Source organism: Somniosus microcephalus, chromosome 9 (assembly GCF_052327205.1).
Source record: "Somniosus microcephalus isolate GS21.2 chromosome 9, FLI_Smic_1.0, whole genome shotgun sequence".
Taxonomy (NCBI): domain Eukaryota; kingdom Metazoa; phylum Chordata; class Chondrichthyes; order Squaliformes; family Somniosidae; genus Somniosus; species Somniosus microcephalus.
In genome coordinates, this window is record NC_140995.1 from 231,569,883 (window position 1) to 231,592,395 (window position 22,513).

A 22,513-nucleotide genomic window follows, 5' to 3' on the forward strand; every position below is an offset into this window, starting at 1 on the left:
AAAGGAAGGCTAAAAGCTGCCGTGAGCAACATAACACCGACCGCACCCGCATGTCCCCCTTCCTCCTGACTAGAACGCGCCCAGCCTGAGTACCTGTGTCCGCTCACTTATGATGAGTGGGACAGGCCCTGGGTTGAGATAGGGGTGGAGACGGTGCAGAGGAGATATTTGGTGGTCAGCGGAGCTTCCAGCACGGTGGTCCATTCGGAAGACCCGACCAATTCACCCTGGTCTAACAAGGTCCCGTTTAGCGTAATGGGATTCACAGGGAACGAGCAGGTGGGGGCAATGTCCAAACCTCTGACAATTGAGCTAGGGTCCCTCAGCACCACGTGGAAGTGCCTGCTAATGAAATGGGAGCAACCAGTGTGGGGAGTCCTCGGGGCTGATTTCATGTTAGCCAACCGGGTCATTGTGGACCTGAGGAATCACTGCCTGTGGGGGGCAGTGGTCTCGGACAAGACAGAGGAGGTGATAGTGATCCCCAGCGATAAGGGGGGAGGGGGTAGTGTATGCACCATGAAACCCAAAGGGAGTTACGACCTGGAACAACTGGTTAGTAGCGCCCCTGCCCAGTGCCAGGCGAATGTACGGGACAACCTCGCCGCATTCGCCACCCATAAGCACGATTGTGGCAGGGTGACCGGGGTAGAGGTCCGGGTGCAAGGGAACCCCAGGTCACGGCCACAAAAGCAGTACAGTTTCCCCCGAAAGGCAGAAGCCGAATTGGAGACGGCACTGGGATCCCCGGTAAAACAGGGGGTGTTGAGACTAATAGCCACTTACGTGAACTCATCACTCTGGCCGGTGAAGAAACCCAACCAGTCGTGGAGAGCCAACGTGGACTATCGGGTCCTCAATAAGAACATCTCAGCTTGCGCACACACACAGTCGCAGCTGTCACCGATCTGATAGGGAGCATTCCAGCAACCGCAACCACATTCACAGTGCTGGATATCTCCAACGGGTTTTGGTCGATTCCCCTCAGACGGGAAGACCAATACAAGTTTGCATTCACTTTTAAAGGGCAGCAGTATACATGGACATGCCTTCCCCAGGGGTTCCACAACAGCCCCTCCATATTCCACCAATGCATGGCAGAGCATTAAAAGGCTTCAGCCGACCCCACCAGTTAATCCAGTACGTGGACGACCTGCTTTTGTTCTCCGCAGAGGGGGAAAACCACAGACCACTGCTGGACGAGCTACTAAAGCTGTTGCAGGAGGCGGGGTCCAAGGTCAACCCCAAGAAAGCCCAGATCGGCCAGGAGGAAGTCAAATTCCTCAGGCTGACCGTAAGGGCAGGTGAAAGGGCCATAGACGAGGCTAGGAGGAAGGAAGTACAGGAACTACCAGCCCCCAAGAATGTGACCGGGGTAAGGTCTTTGCTGGGACACACAGGATACTGCCGGGACTTCATAGAGAGTTACGCAGCCACGGTAGCCCCTCTGCTTCAGCTCCTCCACAAGGGAGTCGGGTGGGAGTGGGAGCAGAACTGCCAGGAAGCCTCAAGGAGAATTTGCAGACGGCACCCACATTGGTAGTCATTAACGGTGGGGAAGAATTCTTCTTCGAGGTAGCAGCCAGCGGGGATAGCTTGAGCACGGTGTTGCTCCAGGAGCAACACGGCAAGCTACGGCCCGTGGTCTACTCATCCAGGGTTCTCACCGAGGTAGAACGGGGATATTCCAACTGCGAGAGGCATCTCCTGGCCACGCATTGGACCGTAAAGCGCTCACAACTCTTTATGGGATCATCCCTGATAGTTCTACTCACCCACCATACTCAGATGTTGTTGGACGGGAGAATATAGGATGGGACAGTGAGCAGTGCTCGCTGGACTTTATAGAAACATAGAAAATAGGAGCAGGAGTAGGCCATTCGGCCCTTCGAGCCTGCTCCGCCATTCAATGAGATCATGGCTGATCATCCAAATTCAGTACCCTGTCCCTGCCTTCTCCCCATATCCCTTGATCCCTTTAGCCTTAAGAAATATATCCAAATCTTTCTTGAATATATTTAATGAACTGGCCTCCACCACCCTCTGTGGCAGAGAATTCCATAGGTTCACCACTCTCTGGGTGAAGAAATTCCTCCTCATTTCAGTCCTAAATGTCCTACCCCTTATCCTTAGACTATGACCCCTGGTTCTGGACTCCCCGACCATCGGGAACATTCTTCCAGCATCTAGTCTGTCCAGGCCTGACAGAATTTTATAGGTTTCGATGAGAATCCCTCTCAATCTACTAAACTCCAGTGAGTATAAGCCCAATCGACACAATCTCTCCTCATACGTCATTCCTGCCATCCCAGGTATCAGCCTGGTGAATCTTCGCTGCACTCCTTCCATGGCAAGAACGTCCTTCCTCAGATAAGGCGACCAAAACTGCACACGATACTCAAGGTGCGGTCTCACCAAGGCCCTGTATAACTGTAGCAAGACATCCTTGTTCCTGTACTCAAACCCTCTTGCTACATTTGCCTTCTTAACCGCCTGCTGCACCTGCATTCTTACCTTCAGCGACTGGTGCACAAGAACACCCAGGTCTCTTTGCACTTCCCCTTCTCCCAATCTATTGCCATTCAAATAAAAATCTGCCTTCCTGTTTTTGCCAGCAAAGTGGATAATCTCACATTTATCCACATTATAGTGCATTTGCCATGTTTCTGCCCATTCACCTAGCCTGTCCAAATCGTACTGGAGTTTCACGACATCCTCCTCACAGCATACCCTCCCACCCAGCTTTGTGTCGTCTGCAAATTTGGAGATATTACATCCAATTCCCTCGTCCAGATCATTAATATATATTGTGAACAGCTGGGGTCCTAGGACCGATCCTTGCGGTACCCCACTAGTCACTGCCTGCCACTCGGAAAACGACCCGTTTATTCCAACTAGAGTCATAGAGTAATACAGCACGGATAGAGGCCCTTCGGCCCATCGTGTCCGCGCCGGCCATCAAGCCCTGTCTAATCTAATCCCATATTCCAGCATTTGGCCCGTAGCCTTGTATGCTATGGCATTTCAAGTACTCATCCAAATGCTTCTTAAATGTTGTGAGGGTTTCTGCCTCCACAATCCTTTCAGGCAGTGAGTTCCAGACTCCAACCACCCTCTGGGTGAAAAAGTTCTTTCTCAAATCCCCTCTAAACCTCCCGCCCTTTACCTTGAATCTATGCCCCCTAGTTATTGACCCCTCTACTAAGGGAAGAAGCTCCTCAGCATCCATCCTATCTATGCCCCTCATAATTTTGTACACCTCAATCATGTCCCCCCTCAGCCTCCTCTGCTCCAAGGAAAACAAACCCAATCTGCCCAGTCGCTCTTCATAGCTGAAGCGCTCCAGCCCTGGTAACATCCTGGTGAACCTCCTCTGCACCCTCTCTAACGCGATCACATCCTTCCTGTAGTGTGACGACCAGAACTGCACACAGTATTCCAGCTGTGGCCTAACCAGTGTTTTATACAGCTCCATCATAACCTCCTTGCTCTTATATTCAATGCCTCGGCTAATGAAGGCAAGTATCCCATATGCCTTTTTTACCACCTTATCCACCTGTTCCGCCGCCTTCAGGGATCTGTGTACTTGCACACCCAGATCCCTCTGAGCCTCCGTCTTGCCTAGGGTCTTTCCATTCATTGTGTATTCCCTTGCCTTGTTAGTCCCCCCAAAGTGCATCACCTCGCACTTTTCCGGGTTAAATTCCATTTGCCACTGTTCCGCCCATCTGACCAACCCATCTATATCGTCCTGCAGACTGAGGCTACCCTCTTTGCTTTCTGTCCGCCAACCAGTTCTCTATCCAAATCAATACCTTGCCCCCAATCCCATGTGCCTTAATTTTGCACGCTAATCTCTTATGCGGGACCTAATCGAAAGCCTTCTGAAAGTCCAAATACACCACATCCACTGGTTCTCCCTTATCTATTTTACCAGTTACATCCTCAAAAAATTCCAGTAGATTAGTCAAGCATGATTTACCTTTTGTACATCCATGTTGACTTTGTCCGATCCTGTCACTGCTTTCCAAGTGCTCTGCTATTACATCTTTTATAATGGACTCTAGCATTTTCCCCACTACCGATGTCAGGCTTAGTTCCCCGCTTTTTCTCTGCCACCTTTTTTGAATAGTGGGGTAACATTAGCTACCCTCCAATCCATGGGTACTGTTCCAGAGTCTATCGAGTTCTGGAAGATGACCAGCAATGCATCTACTATTTCTAGGGCCACTTCCTTAAGTACCCTGGGATGTAGATTATCAGGCCCTGGGGATTTATCGGCCTTCAGTCCCATCAATTTTCCTAACGCCATTTCCCTACAAATACTGATTTCTTTCAGTTCCACCCTTTCATCAGACCCTATGTTCCCCGGTATTTCTGGGAGGTTATTTGTGTCCTCCTTTGTGAAGACAGAACCAAAATATGTATTTAGTTGGTCTGCCATTTCTTTGTTCCCCATTATAAATTCCCCCGATTCTGACTGCAAGGGACCTACGCTTGACTTCACCAATCTTTTTCTCTTCACATATCTATAAAAGCTTTTTAGTCAGTTTTTATGTTCCCTGCAAACTTACTCTCATATTCTATTTTCCCTTTCTTAATTAATCCCTTTGTCCTCCTTTGTTGAATCCTAAACTGCTCCCAATCCTCAGGATTATTGCTTTTTCTGGCCAATTTATATGTCCTCTCCTTGGATCTTATGCTATCCCTAATTTCCCTTGTTAGCCACGGTTGAGTCACCTTTTTTGTTTTATTTTTATGCCAAACTGGGATGAACAAATTCTGTAGCTCATCCATTCGGTCTTTGAATGTTTGCCATTGCTTATCCACCGTCAACCCTTTGAGTGCCATTCCCCAATCAATCCTACCCAACTCGCTCCTCAGACCATCGTAGTTTCCTTTATTTAAATTGAGGACCCTAGTTTCCGAGTCAACTACTTCATTCTCCATCTTAATGAAGAATTCGATCATATTATGATCGCTCCGACCCAAGGGTCTCTCACAGGTGAACTTGAGAGTGCAGGGGTTGACCGAGCCAAAGCTAGCAGCCAACATGATTTACCCAGGGACGGCCCACACGTGTACGGGATGGTTTTCTGGAACAATATGTCGAGGAACCAACCAGAGATCAGGCCATCTTAGACTGGGTATTATGTAATGAGAGAGGATTAATTAGCAATCTTGTTGTATGAGGCCCCTTGGGTCAGAGCGATCATAATATGATAGAATTCTTCGTTAGGATAGAGAGTGAAATAGTTGACTCGGAGACTAGGGTCCTGAATTTAAATAAAGGAAACTACGATGGTATGAGGTGCGAATTGGGTAGGATTGATTGGGGAATGTCACTCAAAGGGTTGACGGTGGATAGGCAATGGCAAACATTCAAAGACCGCATGGATGAACTACAGAAGTTGTTCATCCCAGTTTGGGATAAGAATAAAACAAAAAGGGTGACTCAACCGTGGCTAACAAGGGAAATTAGGGATAGCATAAGATCCAAGGAGAGGGCATATAAATTGGCCAGAAAAAGCGGTAACCCTGAGGATTGGGAGCAGTTTAGGATTCAACAAAGGAGGACAAAGGGATTAATTAAGAAGGGGAAAATAGAATATGAAAGTAAGCTTGCAGGGAACATAAAAACTGACTGCAAGAGCTTTTATAGATATGTGAAGAGAAAAAGATTAGTGAAATCAAGTGTGGGTCGCTTGCAGTCAGAAGCAGGGGAAGTTATAATGGGGAACAAAGAAATGGCAGACCAATTAAATGCATATTTTGGTTCTGTCTTCACAAAGGAGGACACAAATAACCTCCCAGAGATGTTGGAGAACATAGGGTCTGATGAGAGGGAGGAACTGAAAGAAATCAGTATTTGTAGGGAAATGGTGTTAGGGAAATTGACGGGATTGAAGGCCGATAAATCCCCAGGGCCTGATAATCTACATCCTAGGGTACTTAAGGAAGTGGCCCTAGAAATAGTAGATGCATTGCTGATCATCTTCCAACATTCGTTGGAATCTGGAACTGTACCCATGGATTGGAGGGTAGCTAATGTTACCCCACTATTCAAAAAGGGTGGTAGAGAGAAAGCAGGAAATTACAGACCGGTAAGCCTGACAGTGGGGAAAATGCTAGAGTCCATTATAAAGGATGTAATAGCCGAGCACTTGGAAAACAGTGACAGGATCGGACAAAGTCAGCATGGGTTTACAAAAGGTAAATCGTGCTTGACTAATCTACTGGAATTTTTTGAGGATGTAACTGGGAAAATAGATAAGGGAGAACCAGTAGATGTGGTGTATTTGGACTTTCAAAAAGCTTTCGATAAGGTCCCGCATAAGAGATTAGCGTGTAAAGTTAAGGCACATGGGATTGGGGGCAAGGTATTGACTTGGATAGAGAACTGGTTGGCGGACAGAAAGCAGAGAGTAGGAATTAACGGGTCGTTTTCCGAGTGGCAGGCAGTGACTAGTGGGGTACCGCAGGGATCGGTCCTTGGACCCCAGCTATTCACAATATACCTTAATGATCTAGATAAGGGAACTAGATGTAATATCTCCAAGTTTGCAGACGACACAAAGCTGGGTGGGCATATGTGCTGCGAGGAGGATACCGAGAAACTCCAGGATGATTTGGACAGGTTGGGTGATTGGGCAGAAGCGTGGCAGATGCAATATAACGTGGATAAATGCGAGGTTATCCACTTTGGTGTCAAAAACAGAAAGGCAGACTATTATCTGAATGGCAATAGATTGGGAGAAGGGGAAGTGCAATGAGACCTAGGTGTCCTTGTGCACCAGCCGCTGAAGGTAAGCATGCAGGTGCAGCAGGCGATGAAGGCGGCAAATGGTATGTTGGCCTTCATAGCAAAAGGGTTTGAGTACAGGAGCAAGGATGTCCTGCTGCAGTTGTACAGGGCCTTGGTGAGACCACACCTTGAGTACTGTGTGCAGTTTTGGTTGCCTTATCTGAGGAAGGATGTTCTTGCCATGGAAGGAGTTCAGCGAAGATTCACAAGGCTGATCCCTGGGATGGCAGGAATGACGTATGAGGAGAGATTGGGTCGATTGGGCTTATACTCGCTGGAGTTTAGAAGAATGAGAGGGGATCTCATCGAAACGTATAAAATTCTGACAGGTCTGGACAAACTAGATGCAGGTAGAATGTTCCCGATGGTCGGAGAGTCCAGAACCAGGGGTCATAGTCTAAGGATAAGATGTAAGCCATTTAGGACAGAGATGAGGAAGAATTTCTTCACCGAGAGAGTGGTGAACCTGTGGTATTCTCTACCACAGAAGGCGGTTGAGGCCAAGTCCTTAAATATATTCAAGAAGGAGTTAGATATATTTCTTAGAGCTAAAGGTATCAAGGGATATGGGGAGAAGGCAGGTACGGGGTACTGAGTTTGGATGATCAGCCATGATCTCATCGAATGGCGGAGCAGGCTCGAGGGGCCGAATGGCCTACTCCTGCTCCTATCTGCTATGTTTCTATGTATCTATGGTAGAAGGGGTGTGGGATGTAGATGAAGGATTCCGGGCTGGGATACACCCGACGGGCCGGGGCATCTGTATAGACGGGTCCAGGGGGAGCGTCTCACCGGGTGCGGAATCTATGACCCTATGGCAAAATAGCGAAGGCCATTAAACTCCCCAACACCCTGAACACTCAGCATACCGAACTGGCGGCGGTGGCGTACGTGGTTACCCACCCTGATGAGTTCCCCACCCCCTACACCATTTGCTCGGATTCTATGTACACATGCAACTCATGCACGGAATATTTGGCAATCTTTGCCAGGCGTGGATTCAAGTCCGCAGATGGGAAGCCCCTAGCAACAGCACCACTGCTAGGTAAAATTTTGGAGGCCACAGGCACCCAGGGAGATCACTATATTCACAAAGTTAAAGCCCATTCAAAGACAGAGCCCAAGTGGGAGGGCAACCAAAAGGCAGACGAGCTGGCCAAACAGGGGGCCAGGGAAGGAGTATTCTGGGATTCGTACAAAGCAGGTCCGGTAGAGCAATCTGGGACAAGGGAGGCACACAGCGGGTAGCTTTGGCCCTGGACTTAGACCAGGTCCAAGCCCAGGATCCCGTCCATAAGGCCATCCTGGTAAAGAGAGAGAATGGGGAGTCCATAGAAGGTCCGTTCGGGGCAGCGGACATTAGTATCAAAGAGGGGATGCTTTTCAAAGGGGATCGGTGGGTAGTCCCAGCGCAGCACCGAGAGGCGTTCCTCCAGTTGGCCCATGGGGGCTCGGGAGCGGGACACCCAGGGCCGGAAACTACCTGGCAAAGGGTAGAGGAGGCAGGGTGGTGGCCCCAGCTCAGGGAGGATGTCCGAGTTTTCTGTGCGCAGCCAATAACCCCGATCTGCAGCGCAGGAAAGCCCCCATAGGACACACCAGGAGGGTAGAGGGGCCGTGGCGGCCCCTGCAGGTCGATTTCATCGGGCCGCTGCCCACCACTAAAGCAGGCAACAAGTACTGGTCAGTCCTGGTGGACGTATTTTCCAAGTGGGTGGAAGCTTTCCTCTGCCGAGCAGCCACGGCACTCGCAACAATTAGAATCCTGGTGAGGGAAGTGTTCTCCCAGTGGGGGCTGCCACAGGTCGTCGAGTCCGACCAAGGGAGCCATTTCACGGGGCAGGTGATGCAGGCCACCATAAAACTCTTGGGAATACAAGGGAAGTGGCATGTGGCTCACAACCCCCAGTCATCGGGGATTGTGGAGCGCATTAACTGGACTAAGGAGATAAGCCCGTTCCCGCAGAGATGGGACGAGGTCTTGCCTCTAGTCTTAATGGGTGTCCGGGCCAGCCCCTCCAGAAGCACAGGGTACTCCCCACACGTGCTTATGACCGGGAGGATTAAGCGCACCCCAACCCATGTGTTGGCACCGGTCCTCACTGAAGCGCAGGTCAGGGAGGTAAAATGGGACAGGTTTGTCCAGAATCTGTACAAGACATTGAAACGGATTCACTGGCTGGCAGCCAGTAACCTGGGGAGTTAGCACCAGAAAAATCGGCTGCTGTTAGAACCCCAGAGAACCCACGAGTAGGAGGTGGGAGACCAGGTAATGGTCCGTAATTACGCCCGAGTAGGGGCGTTCGAGCCGCTGTACATGGGGCCTTATAATATCGTGGATAAAGCGAGCCCCATGGTATATGCAGTAAAACTCCCAAAACGCACAAAATGGTTTCATGTAAACCAGTGCAAGTTGGTTAACCCCGAAGAGGGGAAAATAAAGGCCAAAATGCACAGGGCACAGTCATGAGCCTGGTGGACGCAGGTCTTCCTCCCATGGTGTGGGACGATGATGACCCGGAGGAGGGGGGCGGTAAGGAGGGGCAGTCGGGTCCCACGGCCTAGGGTGCTGTGGACGCCTCACTACTCGCTGACCACGAGCTGCAAGAGGCCCTGACAGGAGAGGTCTTAAATGGGGCGCTCGTTAATGCGGCAGGGAACCCTGTAAATATTTAGTAAATAACCAAAACCAGGTCCGTGGAGGAAAACCCTCTCGCAGAACAAAACTGTTTTGCTTTTGTTTTGGCAGGGGACCAAAGGAGATCGGAGGAACAAGGGGATATGGCCAACATATTTATCATACTTCTATTCCTAATGATGATCGGGACTGGCAGCATGGAAAGAGGAGACACCGAGGTGTCCTTCCTCTACGGCTGCACAGGAGGGAACAGGCCTACCGTGACACAACGGGGTAGGACAGGGGACATGGATGGAATGGCCACTTACTTCCACGAGGGAAGGTGGCCAGGGTGGCTGGGATCGAACTCGACTTGGTACTCCAGCAGAGAGGGTTTCACGTATGGAGAAGCTTCCATACCGTGTCCCAAACTGCAGGTCACAGCCACACGGGTTAGGGTGACCAAGGGTAAACGAAGATGTGAGGGACATATTCCCTTGGGACGGTGGTGGTGGTTAAGGAAGTTGGGCAAGGCCAGGGGTAACCGATCCGCGGACTGGGAGATGATACGTACTGACAGATTACGGGGGCAAAGGGGGGATAGAAGTGTGCTGGAACAAAGGGTGGAAAGAGGAACAGAGGAACAGGGAATTTACGTGTGTATGTGGGGGTCGGAACGGGTCTGCCCAGCAGGTGCGACGATTGCCTTCTTGCAGCGATGGCAGGATTCCGGGGCCGGGATCAGAGTGGGGACTCCTGCGAGATTCCAGACCCTCCCAACACAGTAAATTCCACGGAACTGGTAGCACACGAGAGGAAGCCCCTGCCCACTGCCCCACAGGTACAGGAAACACAGATTAGTTGCCCCGCCACCACACCGGGACCGAGGAATGGGTTAGTGTTAGTCCCGACCGGCAAGGTCTTGTACCAAGACGTTCACTACGAAGTCACGTCGGTCATTCTAAATTTAACCTGGGTACAGCTGTCCCGGTGGTGTCCGGTAGAAACGGAAAAATTATGAGGCCCTGTTGAAGGAAATGTTCCGACAATTTTATGAATTAAGTTACAGGGACATGAATCGGGAAAGTCTGTACGATTTAACTGTAAACCATCACGTTGGTTCGGGGAGATATAGACGGGGGTATTTAATGATGCAGCTACAGCCTTCAGCACGGGCACGTCCATCATCAACAGTATGGACGATGCACAGTTGCAGATCAACACCTTAAGGGAGCAGATGCGAAAGATACTGGGGGAGGGTAACGAGCTAGAGGGGTCAGAGTTACGGGACAATCAGGCTATGGCTATACATTTAAAGGAAGTCATAGCCGAGCTGGAGGCACACGCTCAGACGATCAATAGTTTGATCAGAGAGGATCAGAATGCCTTGGCGCAGGCAGCGAGAAACGATGCGTGTGTGTTGTACGGTGTGTGGCTACTGAATGAAAGGCGCAGTAATTTGGAGGACCTACAGCAAGGTCGCATCCCTTCGTGGGTCAGCAGCCGGCACCTCACTGCGCTCAGCCCATACGAAAATTTAATGAGCCCGTGCCAACTCTGACTGGCCTCAGAGGCATACCCGGTCCCAGTTGACTGTGGCCAGTCCAACCACACTGTAATGGGGATTGTACTCCGGATGCTGGTAATGGGCGGGTCACCGCGGCCAGCGCCAGTATACCGAGTAGAGAATATTGGCGTCCTAAGGGATGGGGTGCACGTGCGACATCATGGGGCCCCACCGTTTGTTGTAAAGTGGGAGCACACCATGACCGGCACTGACCTCAGTGGATACCAAAGCAGGGGCGCACACATTTGCGGAACACCTCCGTTCAGTCCGTAAGGGTGACCCCGAGCTTCCGGTCGCCTGTCATTTTAATTCACCGCTCCATTCCCACTCGGACCTCACCGTCCTTGGCCTCTTGCATTGTTCCACGGAAGCTCAACGTAAACTCGAGGAACAGCACCTCATCTTCCGATTAGGCACTTTGCAGCCTTCCGGACTCAATATCGAGTTCAACAATTTCAGATCATAACCTCGGCCCCTATTACATTTTTACTTACAGGAAACTTTGTGATATCCGACACTGACGGGACCAGCGTGTTGCCGATCTATCAAAACTGCCGGACATACAAAGTTAATGTTGAAGCATACGGAGGTTTTCATCTCCGTATCTGACAACAAACACTACAGCTTCTAAAGAGTCGGCTGCAGCTGCAAGCGTCTGTAGTTGAAGCTGTTGCTATAGCTACAGACCTTGCAGTGGCTGACTGGGAAAAAAAAAAAGAACGAGATCTAAAAAAACGTACAGAAAACAGCTCCTGATTTTTGCCGTTAGATCGAGTATTCCGGACATACAACTTCCGGATAAACCAAAGTTTCCTGTATATATTTTTTTCCCACCCCTTTGTTTTGGGTCTTCCCTTCACCCCACCCCCCCCGTTTCCTTTTTTTTCTCTCTCCCACATGGCAGCTGTTTCTCATCCTGCCAGTACACGTCACACCTAATCTGAGCCGTCTTTGTCTCCTCTGTCCTATTACCATCTCGTCTGGTTTTGAATACCTCTTAATGTCTCTTTACTTCTTCTGTCCGATCGCAGCCCTGCCTTCGATCTATTTTATTTCCTTTCCAGTTTTGAAAAAGGGTTCACCCGAAACGTCGACTTTTAATCTCTCTCCACGGATGTTGTCTGGCCTGCTGAGTTTTTCCAGCATTTTCTGTTGTTATTGCGCATACATGGTGTTGTGTCCCCAGCATTTGAATGCGTTTAATTGGCCAGTGTGCGGGTTTGAATCAGAGGGTGCGGAGCCCATTAATTGCACCATGGAGGTGATGGCCCAAAGCCACGTTCCACCCCAGGTAGCATATGCGGGCAGAGGGACGTACTGCGTCACGACAAACGTGGACCAGTACCGGGTACACAACGACACTTGGTGACCAGTCACCGATAAGACTTTCTGCTTCAAACCCCACAAAGCCGTTCAGGTGGCTCAAGAGTGCATCATTCCCATTCCAGAGCCCCTGACGTAATAAGACTCACTACGCACTTGGTTCGAGTATAAAGCAAGGCTTTAATCAACTTGTTTCAAAACATGGAGGTCTAGTTATACTTCACTAGTTCCTGTCTTACAAAATGTCCCTGGGCAACGCCCGAGTATTTATACTCCTTGGACGGTGCCACCAGCTGGCCATCCAGTGTTATTTCATGAGTCGTTTCTTCATGATGATGAGATTTATAACATCCACCACGGTACACCTCACGGTGAACGACATGGTACAGGACCTGCAACAATACCTAACACAGTTCGGGTATGAAATTCCTCCCCTGCCCGAACACCTCACAAAATTAATAAAGGAAGCTGAACTCTCCCAAAAGCATTTCTATACCCTCGAGCAATGGAACAGAGAAACGGGGAATGAGATAAAAGAACTGGGCCTAGAAATTCAGTCGCGTTTGCACCCACTTATTGGCTAAAGAGTGGTTTGCGCCGGAAGTTTTTTAGTGCCCGAAATTCAGTTGGTCCCTAAAATCGGCGTTAGCCGGTAGCGCTGCGCCGGCACCGATGACGTCATCGGTGTGCGCAGCGCCCCGGTTCCAACGTGATTCCGTGCCGACGGCCAAATTCAGTTGCGGCCGCCTCGCCCGTAGCGGCCGCAAACAGCGTTTGAAAAACGGGGCCTTGCAGCTCCGAGAGGCCGGCGCATAAAGGTGGAGGGGCGGGCGGCCGCTTTCCCGGCGGGCGCCTGGCCGCACCTCCCTCCCCGGACTCCTGCACCACCCCCCCGCGTCATTGGTGTCTGACTCCCGCGAGCCCGGCACTTCTCCGTGGTGCCGGGCTCATTTGCCGGGGGAATCCAGCGGCGATCTCACGGCTGCAGGCAGCTCCTCCTTAAGAGGAGGAGGCCTGCAGTACCCCAGCCTGCCGCACCGCATCGGGTGCCGCAGCAGCAGCTGGACGCCTGAAATTGACTTTCATCGCCCCAAGCGAGGCGGCCAAACCCTGCAATAGCGCCCGCCTCCGTCTTGGGGCGCCGCAACTGAATTTCAGGCGGGCGCTACGGGAATCCGGGCGAGCGCTAAATTTCGGGCGCTAAAGACCTGGCGCGGCGATAGTGAATTTCTAGGCCCTGGTTTCTCCGCCGTGGTGGGACATCGGTCTGAATATTGAGATTCCCCCATGGATTTGTGTGATTTCTCATGTGATTGTAGTAGTTCAATGTGTGTTAGTGTTTTACCTTCTCCGGGTGTCATGCAGAAAGCGAAGTAAAACACTCCAAAACCGGTGGCAAGCTTTGATTAAAGGATAGCCCGGCGTTGACTGTCTGTTTGTATATATACCTGTAACTGTGATGTGATTTGTTGTATAAAGTGTGAGATAAAGGACCCTGGGGTAAAATTTGATGTACAGTTTGGTTGGGATATACAGTGCGCCTCCCACAGCAGAAGACGACAGAACTTTTGATGATATTTCTGTTTGGGAAAAGTTGAAATATCAAAGGGAGGCCTGTAGCAGTTGGCGCAGACTCCATGGATGTTTAGATTATGAACATATACCCTTATTAAAAACTGGACAGGCTGTTTTGGGGTGGGGGGGGGGGGGAAGCAGTGAAAAACCACTCAAGCTGAAGGTGGCTCACGTAGCCAGGTTGCATTCGTATGGTAACGAACTTTCCTTGGAAACAATGGCCGGAGAGGCCCACTCCGAAGTCTTGAATAACGAAGCTGGTGACTCATTGTTTCTGGAGAAGATGAGCTCGTTAAGTTAATCGGCTGGGAGATAAAAACGTGATCTAAACCATCCAAACCTTGGAGGAAGCCTGGAAACCATTTCCCTAAGGCCATGTGTCCATTAAAACCACAGACAGCGGTCTGTGTATTGGAGGGGTATATTAGAGAGCAGTTTGAATAGCTCTCTCTCTCTCTCCTGCCCTCCACACAACGGAACGTCAAGAGGAGCTGAGCCTTGCTCTTCCAACCGAGACGGACTTCGACTAAGGCTGGGACTCGCATGCTGCATGGCCGGTACGGAAACAGGTATCCGAGACGGACGGGAGGAAGCGACAAGCAAGATCAAGATCTAGGTGAGCATTGCCAAGCCTACACACCCACAAGATCACTTAGCTGTGTGAGGGGGTGCCTGTATGTTCCTACCAAACCAGAGGGGGTTTAGCGTTGGAAGGGTCCAGTGATAGTTTAGTTCACGGGAGGGTGTTTTTAGGTTGTGCTAAGTCAGCACAGCAGGGGCTTGTTGGACAAGTCAGGGTTGTACTGTTTTAAACTATACTGTTGTGTTCACACCGCTTGTACTGTACGCAAGTGGAGTGGTTTTGTCAACCTTAATAAACACTGTATGGGTGAGCCCGAAAACGCTGTCAGTGTTCAAATCTGTCCTCAGTAATCCCTATCGTCCAGAACTTGTAGTAAGGGGGTTTGCATGCTCGCTACGGGCGGGGCAAAACCACTTACAATAATTGGCAATTGCAGCAGGGGCCATAGGAAATTGGCCACCGCAAAAAACAGTTACACTTCCTTCTACCTAGTTCACACATCTGTACAAATCGTATTTACACAAACGGAAGGGTAGCATAGTGGTTATATTACTGGACTAGTAATCCAGAGGCCTGGACGAATGATCCGGAGACATGAGTTCAAATCCTACCACAGCAGCAGTGGAATTTAATTTGGAATAAAAAGATAGTGGATTACATAAACTACGAGATTGTCGTAAAAACCCATCTGGTTCACCAATGTCCTTTAGGGAAGGAAATCTGCTGTCTTTACTCGGTCTGGTCTATATGTGACTCCAGACCCACAGCAATGTGGTTGACTCTTAACTGCCCTCCGAAATGGCCTAGCAAGACACTCAGTTGTACCAAACTGCTACAAAGAACAGCGGTTCAAGGCGGCGGCTCACCACCACCTTCTAGGGGGCAATTAGGGATGGACAATAAATGTAGGCCCACATCCTATGAAAGAATACATTTTTAAAAACACTCAAAGCACTGATGTGTGGAGACAGACAGTATTTGGTCTTCCCCTGCCCAATGGAAGAACTTACTTGGTTGGCATATTGCTATGATTATGTCATCGTAGCCTCTTCCTGCTGAACACCCTTGTGAGACACTACGGCCTAGAAATTCGCTATCGCCGCGCCAGGTCTTTAGCGCCCGAAATTTAGCGCTCGCCCGGATTCCCGTAGCGCCCGCCTGAAATTCAGTTGCGGCGCCCCAAGACGGAGGCGGGCGCTATTGCAGGGTTTGGCCGCCTCGCTTGGGGCGATGAAAGTCAATTTCAGGTGTCCAGCTGCCGCTGCGGCACCCGATGCGGTGCGGCAGGCTGGGGTACTGCAGGCCTCCTCCTTCTCTTGAGGAGCTGCCTGCAGCCGTGAGATCGCCGCTGGATTCCCCCGGCAAATGAGCCCGGCACCACGGAGAAGTGCCGGGCTCGCGGGAGTCAGACACCAATGACGCGGGGGGGGTGGTGCAGGAGTCCGGGGAGGGAGGTGCGGCCAGGCGCCCGCCGGGAAAGCGGCCGCCCGCCCCTCCACCTTTATGCGCCGGCCTCTCGGAGCTGCAAGGCCCCGTTTTTCAAACGCTGTTTGCGGCCGCTACGGGCGAGGCGGCCGCAACTGAATTTGGCCGTCGGCACGGAATCGCGTTGGAACCGGGGCGCTGCGCACACCGATGACGTCATCGGTGCCGGCGCAGCGCTACCGGCTAACGCCGATTTTAGGGACCAACTGAATTTCGGGCACTAAAAAACTTCCGGCGCAAACCACTCTTTAGCCAATAAGTGGGCGCAAACGCGACTGAATTTCTAGGCCTACGTCTTTAATGTATCTATTACACATTAACAATCACCAATCCCTGTACATTTTTTAAATAGAGAATATGGCAACATACTAAACATATGGATCTAACGGAGTATTTTTCAATTTAAAGTTTTACCTGGACAAGGATTTTGCCAAACACAGAACAAAAGTAAAACTGTTCCGACCCCTACTGCCCATTCTATTCATCTTATTATTCTGTACAAAATGAATTCATAATCTTCACAATCACACTCTGTGCTGCAAACTAGTGGCAATAGGCACTGCATTTGCTAGGGATTCACCTCATTGAGGCCTCAGCTTTCTCCCCCCAATTTTAATGGACCTTCTGTCCGAACCTAAGAAGAGGTTTGCTAGTGATGATGGTAACAGAAGTCGAAAAAGGCTGGCCAAATGCACACTGCTGATTTTCATTTGAAAAATTTAAATGCTTTTCTGAGTCGATGATTTACAAATAAGAAAATGTTTTGCGGCTTTTTTCATTCCTCTAAATTTGGAATTGGCAGAATTAGAAATAAACTCAATAAGGACATTAGCTTAAAGCAAACTTATTTTAAAATTATTTATAAAATAAGAAAAATTACCACTGGTCCATATATTCTTGCAAAGATCTTCAAGTATGTATGACAAGTTCTCAGTCAGTTATAGTTAACCTTGTGGTCCCTGGAATTATCAAACCATTACATCAGTTCATCTTACCTGTGCACATAGTGTAACTGATGAACAGAATCGATGGCCAACACCATTTCTGCCAAGTAGAACTTTGCCATGTCCTCTGGTAATCGGTCCTCAAATTTACTGAGTAGTGTTAAAAGGTCTCCTCCCACGTAGTAGTCCATCACAAGATACTGGGAACCAAGGGAGAAGCAAAAGAACAATATTGAGCGAGTCAGTAACTTTCCCATTATTCATTAGATCTCCATCTCAGGCGGCATTTACACTACAGCTGTAGCATCTTTTGCTCCAACGCTAAAGTTCTCGGATAAATCTGAAGTTTGGATCCCATCTGACTCTGGAGTAACAGGAACTGAGATTCCAGTGGAGGAAAACACATTCTGCTTCACTCCGGAGTCAGTTCAAGCCCCAGACTGGTTAGGGTGCTGTGTTTCGGTGCTGTGAGGGTTAGAAATCTGATTGCAAGACAAACAGATTGCCAGGAAGCAGCTGCAGAACAGGTGCAAAGACCCATAACCCACCCCTGGTTTCTTCTCTTCAAGATGGTAGCAGTGTAGAATGCATTCGACCATCCTATAGCTAGCTATCCATTGCTTAAGTGACAGGTTTGCCTTCAGGTCTTGCACAACAGGAAATGAGTAACTGTCAAGACTGGCTAAACTCATCTGACTTGCGTGACACCTGCTAAGCCTATGAGACAATGATCTCCTGACCCAAGTGATCCTGGGTTAAGAAATCCAGGGGAACCTGAGAAGCACCCGTCAAATTGTCAAACTAAAGATGACTGACCTATAATAGGAACCTGTAGATCCCTAACTCTGCAAATTGCTAACAATGGTGACATGTTTGAAGAATCTTAAATGGTGGTGAACTTGTGAAGAATTAAACTAAAGTCTCTTTCATGTGCATCTTCAGCACATGGTATTTTCAGGACCCATCACTCCTGCACTGTGCAGAGCAGTTTTTTTGTTTTAAAAGGAACATATATACAAAGTTAATTTTCCATAATCCTGAATAAGTAGCTTCAAATAAAAATTACTTAAAATATGCTTTTTTTATTTCCACCCCAGATTCAAGTATTGTTAAAATTGGGCTGAAAGCATTGATTTGCCACTTTGGGTTTCTAACTCAGTCACTCAAATATTGTGGTTCTCCAATAAACATAGAAGATTTAATGTAGACCAGACGTACATCTACAAAATACATTTCCTGGCCTGTCGCCGTTCCAAATTCAGTGAGCTCACTGCTTCTGCCTGCATACCATCTGCCAACACTCACAGAAGTTAAGACCTTTAGGTACAAGTAGCTAAAGGCAAAAAAAAGACCAAGTGTGCTCAGCCAAATGTACAGCAATAATTTCAACATTCACCACTAAAGGCCGATTTGCCCGAGATTGCACTCTACCTACTTTCACAAGTGGAACAGTACTGCTTTGGCAGATTTTACTCAGGTGGCACACTATTACACACGTGGAAAGCTGTAGCCTGGAACCAAAATTCCTGTCTGATAGAACCAAATAATCATAAAAGTAAACAGCACACTGGGAGGGCATTCAACCCATCGTGCCTGCTCCAGTTCTTTGCTAGAGCAATGTAAATCTAATCCCACTGTCACCGGAAATCCTGGAGAAACTGTGTAAAACTCTGTTTATGCCATTTCTCTGAGGTTTACGCCAAAATTACAGAGGGGGATCGGAGAATCCCTGGGGAAATTCCACCCCTAAATTCCCAGTCTGCTTCGCTATTTACATTGCTTGATTCAAATTATTGGAAGTTCAACACAGATAAATATGAGGTATTACATCTTGGTACGAAGAATAGGGAGGTCACTTATTACTTGGAGGGTACGAGTCTAGGTGAGGTAGAGGAACAAAGGGATCTCGGAGTACAAATACACTAATCACTAAAAGTGGTGACACAGGTTAGCAAGGCCATAAAAAAGGCAAACCAAGCACTGGGGTTTATTTCTAGAGGGATAGAATTGAAAAGTAGGGAAGTTATGCTAAACCTGTATCGAACCTTGTTGCGTACAGTTCTGGTTGCCATATTATATAAAATGGATATAGAGGCACTGGAGAGGGTGCAGAGAAGATTTACAAGGATGATACCAGAAATACGAGGGTATACATATCAGGAAAGGATGAACAGGCTGGGAATCTTTTCTCTTGCAAAAAAAAGGCTGAGGGGTGACCTAATAGAGTTCATAGAGTCATAACGGCACAGAAGGAGGCCATTCGGCCCATCGAGTCCGCACCAGCTCACTGCAGAGCAATCCAGTCAGTTCCATTCCCTCGCTCTATCCCTGTAGCCCTGCAAGTTTATTTCCCTCAAGTCACTGAAAACACTGAGTGTCTTCACTTCCACCACTTCCGTCTGCAGCCAGTTCCAGGTCCTCACCACTCGCTACGTAAAAAAGCTTCCCCTCACATCCCCCCTGTATCTCTTGCCCAAAACCTTAAATCTGTGTCCAGACTCACCGGCGGCAGCAGCGAGAGCGGCCCTAGGTGGAGATCGAGGATTTAAAGAGCGGGGGAGAGAGAGAGCGGCCCAGACTCACCGGCAGCAGAAGCAGCGAGAGCGGCCCCGGGTGGAGACCGAGCGCAAAGACAGAGTGCGGTTTAAACAGACTGCTGCAAGTTGGGAATTGGTTCTTACTTTACACCAAGGAAAGAGTCCGAGAGCAGGAGCAGTCAAACAACAACAACTGCAAAACCGCTAAAGTGACGTCATAACCACGGAAGGAGCTGATTGGTAAGTAAGACCTGGTGAGTATTTCTACAGTCTGTCGTTAAAGTCAAAGTAAGGTCTCTAGTTTAGAGTTAGTGTGTAAAGTGAAGCAAGCTCCCTAGTGTATTTAATATTCTTTAATTTACAGGAAATAAAGGGAGTAAATTAAGGGTAGCACATGGCAGGGCAGCTCGGCAGCGTGGAGTTCTCCTCCTGTGCTATGTGGGAAGTCAGGGACACTTTAGGTGTCCAGGGCGAACACATGTGCAGGAAGTGTCTCCAGCTGCAGCTACTCGAAATCCGCGTTTCCGTGCTGGAGCTGCGGCTGGAGTTACCGTGGAGCATCCGAGAAACTGAGATAGAAACATAGAAGACAGGAGCAGGAGTAGGCCATTCGGCCCCTCGAGCCTGTTCCGCCATTTAATGAGATCATGGCTGATCATCCAAATTCAGTACCCTGTCCCTGCTTTCTCCCCATATCCTTTGATCCCTTTAGCCTTAAGAAATATATCTAACTCCTTCTTGAATATATTTAATATAAGTTGGCCTCAACTGCCTTCTGTAGTAGGGAATTCCACAGGTTCACCAGTCTCTGGGTGAAGAAATTCCTCCTAATCTCAGTCCTAAATGGCTTAACCCTTATCCTTAGACTGTGACCCCTGGTTCTGGACTCCCCCACCATCAGGAACATGCTCCCTGCATCTAGTCTGTCTAGTCCTGTTAGAATTTTATAAGTTTCAATGAGATCCCCTCTTATTCTTCTGAACTCCAGCGAATATAAACCCAATCAACCCAATCTCTCCTCATACGTCATTCCTGCCATCCCAGGTATCAGTCTGGTGAATCTTTGCTGCACTGCCTCCATGGCAGGAACATCCTTCCTCAGAGAAGGTGACCAAAACTGCACACAATACTCAAGGTGTGGTCTCACCAAGGCCCTGTACAACTGCAGCAAGACATCCTTGCTCCTGTACTCGAATCCTCTCGCTATGAAGGCCAACATACCATTTGCCTTCTTAACCACCTGCTGCACCTGCATGCTTACCTTCAGCGACTGGTGCACAAGGACACCCAGATCTCGTTGCACTTCCCCTTTTCCCAATCTATTGCCGTTCAGATAATAATCTGTCTCCCTGTTTTTGCCACCAAATTGGATAACCTCGCATTTATCCACCTTATACTGCATCTGCCATATCATCCAACCTGTCCAAATCATACTGGAGTTTCTCTGCATCCTCCTCACAGCAGACAGACCCACCCAACTTTGTGTTGTCCACAAACTTGGAGATATTACATCTAGTTCCCTCGTCTAGATCATTTATATATATTGTGAATAGCTGGGGTCCTAGCACCGATCCCTGCGATATCCCACTAGTCACTGCCTGCCACTCGGAAAAAGATCCATTTATTCGAACTCTTTGCTTCCTGTCTGCCAACCAGTTCTCTATCCAAGTCAGTACCTTACCCGCAATCCCATGTGCTTTAACTTTACACGCCAATCTCTTATGCGGGACCTTATCGAAAGCCTTCTGAAAGTCCAAATACACCACATCCACTGGTTCTCCCTTATCTATTCTACCAGTTACATCCTCAAAAAATTCCAGTAGATCCAATCTATATTAACGATTTGGAGGAAGGGACCGAGTGCAACATATCCAAGTTTGCCGACGATACAAAGATGGGAGGGAAAGCAGTGAGTGAGGAGGACATAAAAAACCTGCAAAAGGACATAGACAGGCTAAGTGAGTGGGCAGAGATTTGGCAGATGCAATATAATGTTGGAAAGTATGAGGTTATGCACTTTGGCAGAAAAAATCAAAGAGCAAGTTATTATCTAAATGGAGAGAAACTGCAAAGTGCTACAGTACAAAGGGATCTGGGGGTCCTGGTGCATGAAACACAAAAAGTTAGTATGCAGGTGCAGCAGGTGATCAGGAAGGCCAATGGAATCTCGGCTTTTATTGCAAGGGAGATGGAGTATAAAAACAGGGAAGTCTTGCTGCAGTTATACAGGGTATTGGTGAGGCCACACCTGGAATACTGCGTGCAGTTTTGGTTTCCATATTTAAGAAAAGATATACTTGCTCTCGAGGTGGTTCAGAGAAGGTTCACTCGGTTGATTCCGGAGATGAGGGGGTTGACGTATGAGGAAAGGTTGAGTAGGTTGGGACTCTACTCATTGGAGTCCAGAAGAATGAGAGGCGATCTTATCGAAACATATAAGATTGTGAGGGGGCTTGATCGGGTGGATGCGGTGAGGATGTTTCCACTGATGGGTGAGACTAGAACTAGGGGGGCATAATCTTAGAATAAGGGGCTGCCCTTTCAAAACTGAGATGAGGAGAAATTTCTTCACTCAGAGGGTAGTAAATCTATGGAATTTGCTACCCCAGAGAGCTGTGGAAGCTGCAACATTAAATAAATTTAAAATGGAGATAGACATTTTCCTAGCAGATAAGGGAATTAGGGGTTACGGGGAGAGGGCAGGGAAGTGGACGTGAGTCTAGATTCAGATCAGCCATGATCCTATTGAATGGCGGAGCAGGCCCGAGGGGCCGTATGGCCTACTCCTGCTCCTATTTCTTATGCTCTTATTAGTCAAGCATGATTTACCTTTTGTAAATCCACATTGACTTTGTCCGATCCTGTCACTGTTTTACAAGTGCTCTGCTATTACATCTTTTATAATGGACTCTAGCATTTTCCCCACTACCGATTTCAGGCTTACCGGTCTATAATTCCCCGTTTTCTTTCTACCACCTTTTTTAAATAGTGGGGTTACATTAGCTACCCTCTGACATGAATCAGTCATTCATGAAAGAAAGACTTATGAAATAATACTGAGCGGCCTACAGGTGGCG

General features: G+C 48.7%; 1 protein-coding gene across 10 annotated transcripts in view; it reads right to left on the minus strand.

Moving 5' to 3' along the window:
• Nucleotides 1-22,513, minus strand: part of LOC147113118 (serine/threonine-protein kinase MRCK alpha-like) — a 705,238-nt gene that overhangs the window by 357,149 nt on the left and 325,576 nt on the right. For all 10 annotated transcript variants that reach the window (XM_085997998.1, XM_085997999.1, XM_085998000.1 and 7 more), the window contains exon 5: nt 16,951-17,099. In XM_085997998.1, coding sequence (XP_085854124.1) covers nt 16,951-17,099 — 149 coding nt within the window. The remainder of the gene's footprint in view (nt 1-16,950; nt 17,100-22,513) is intronic.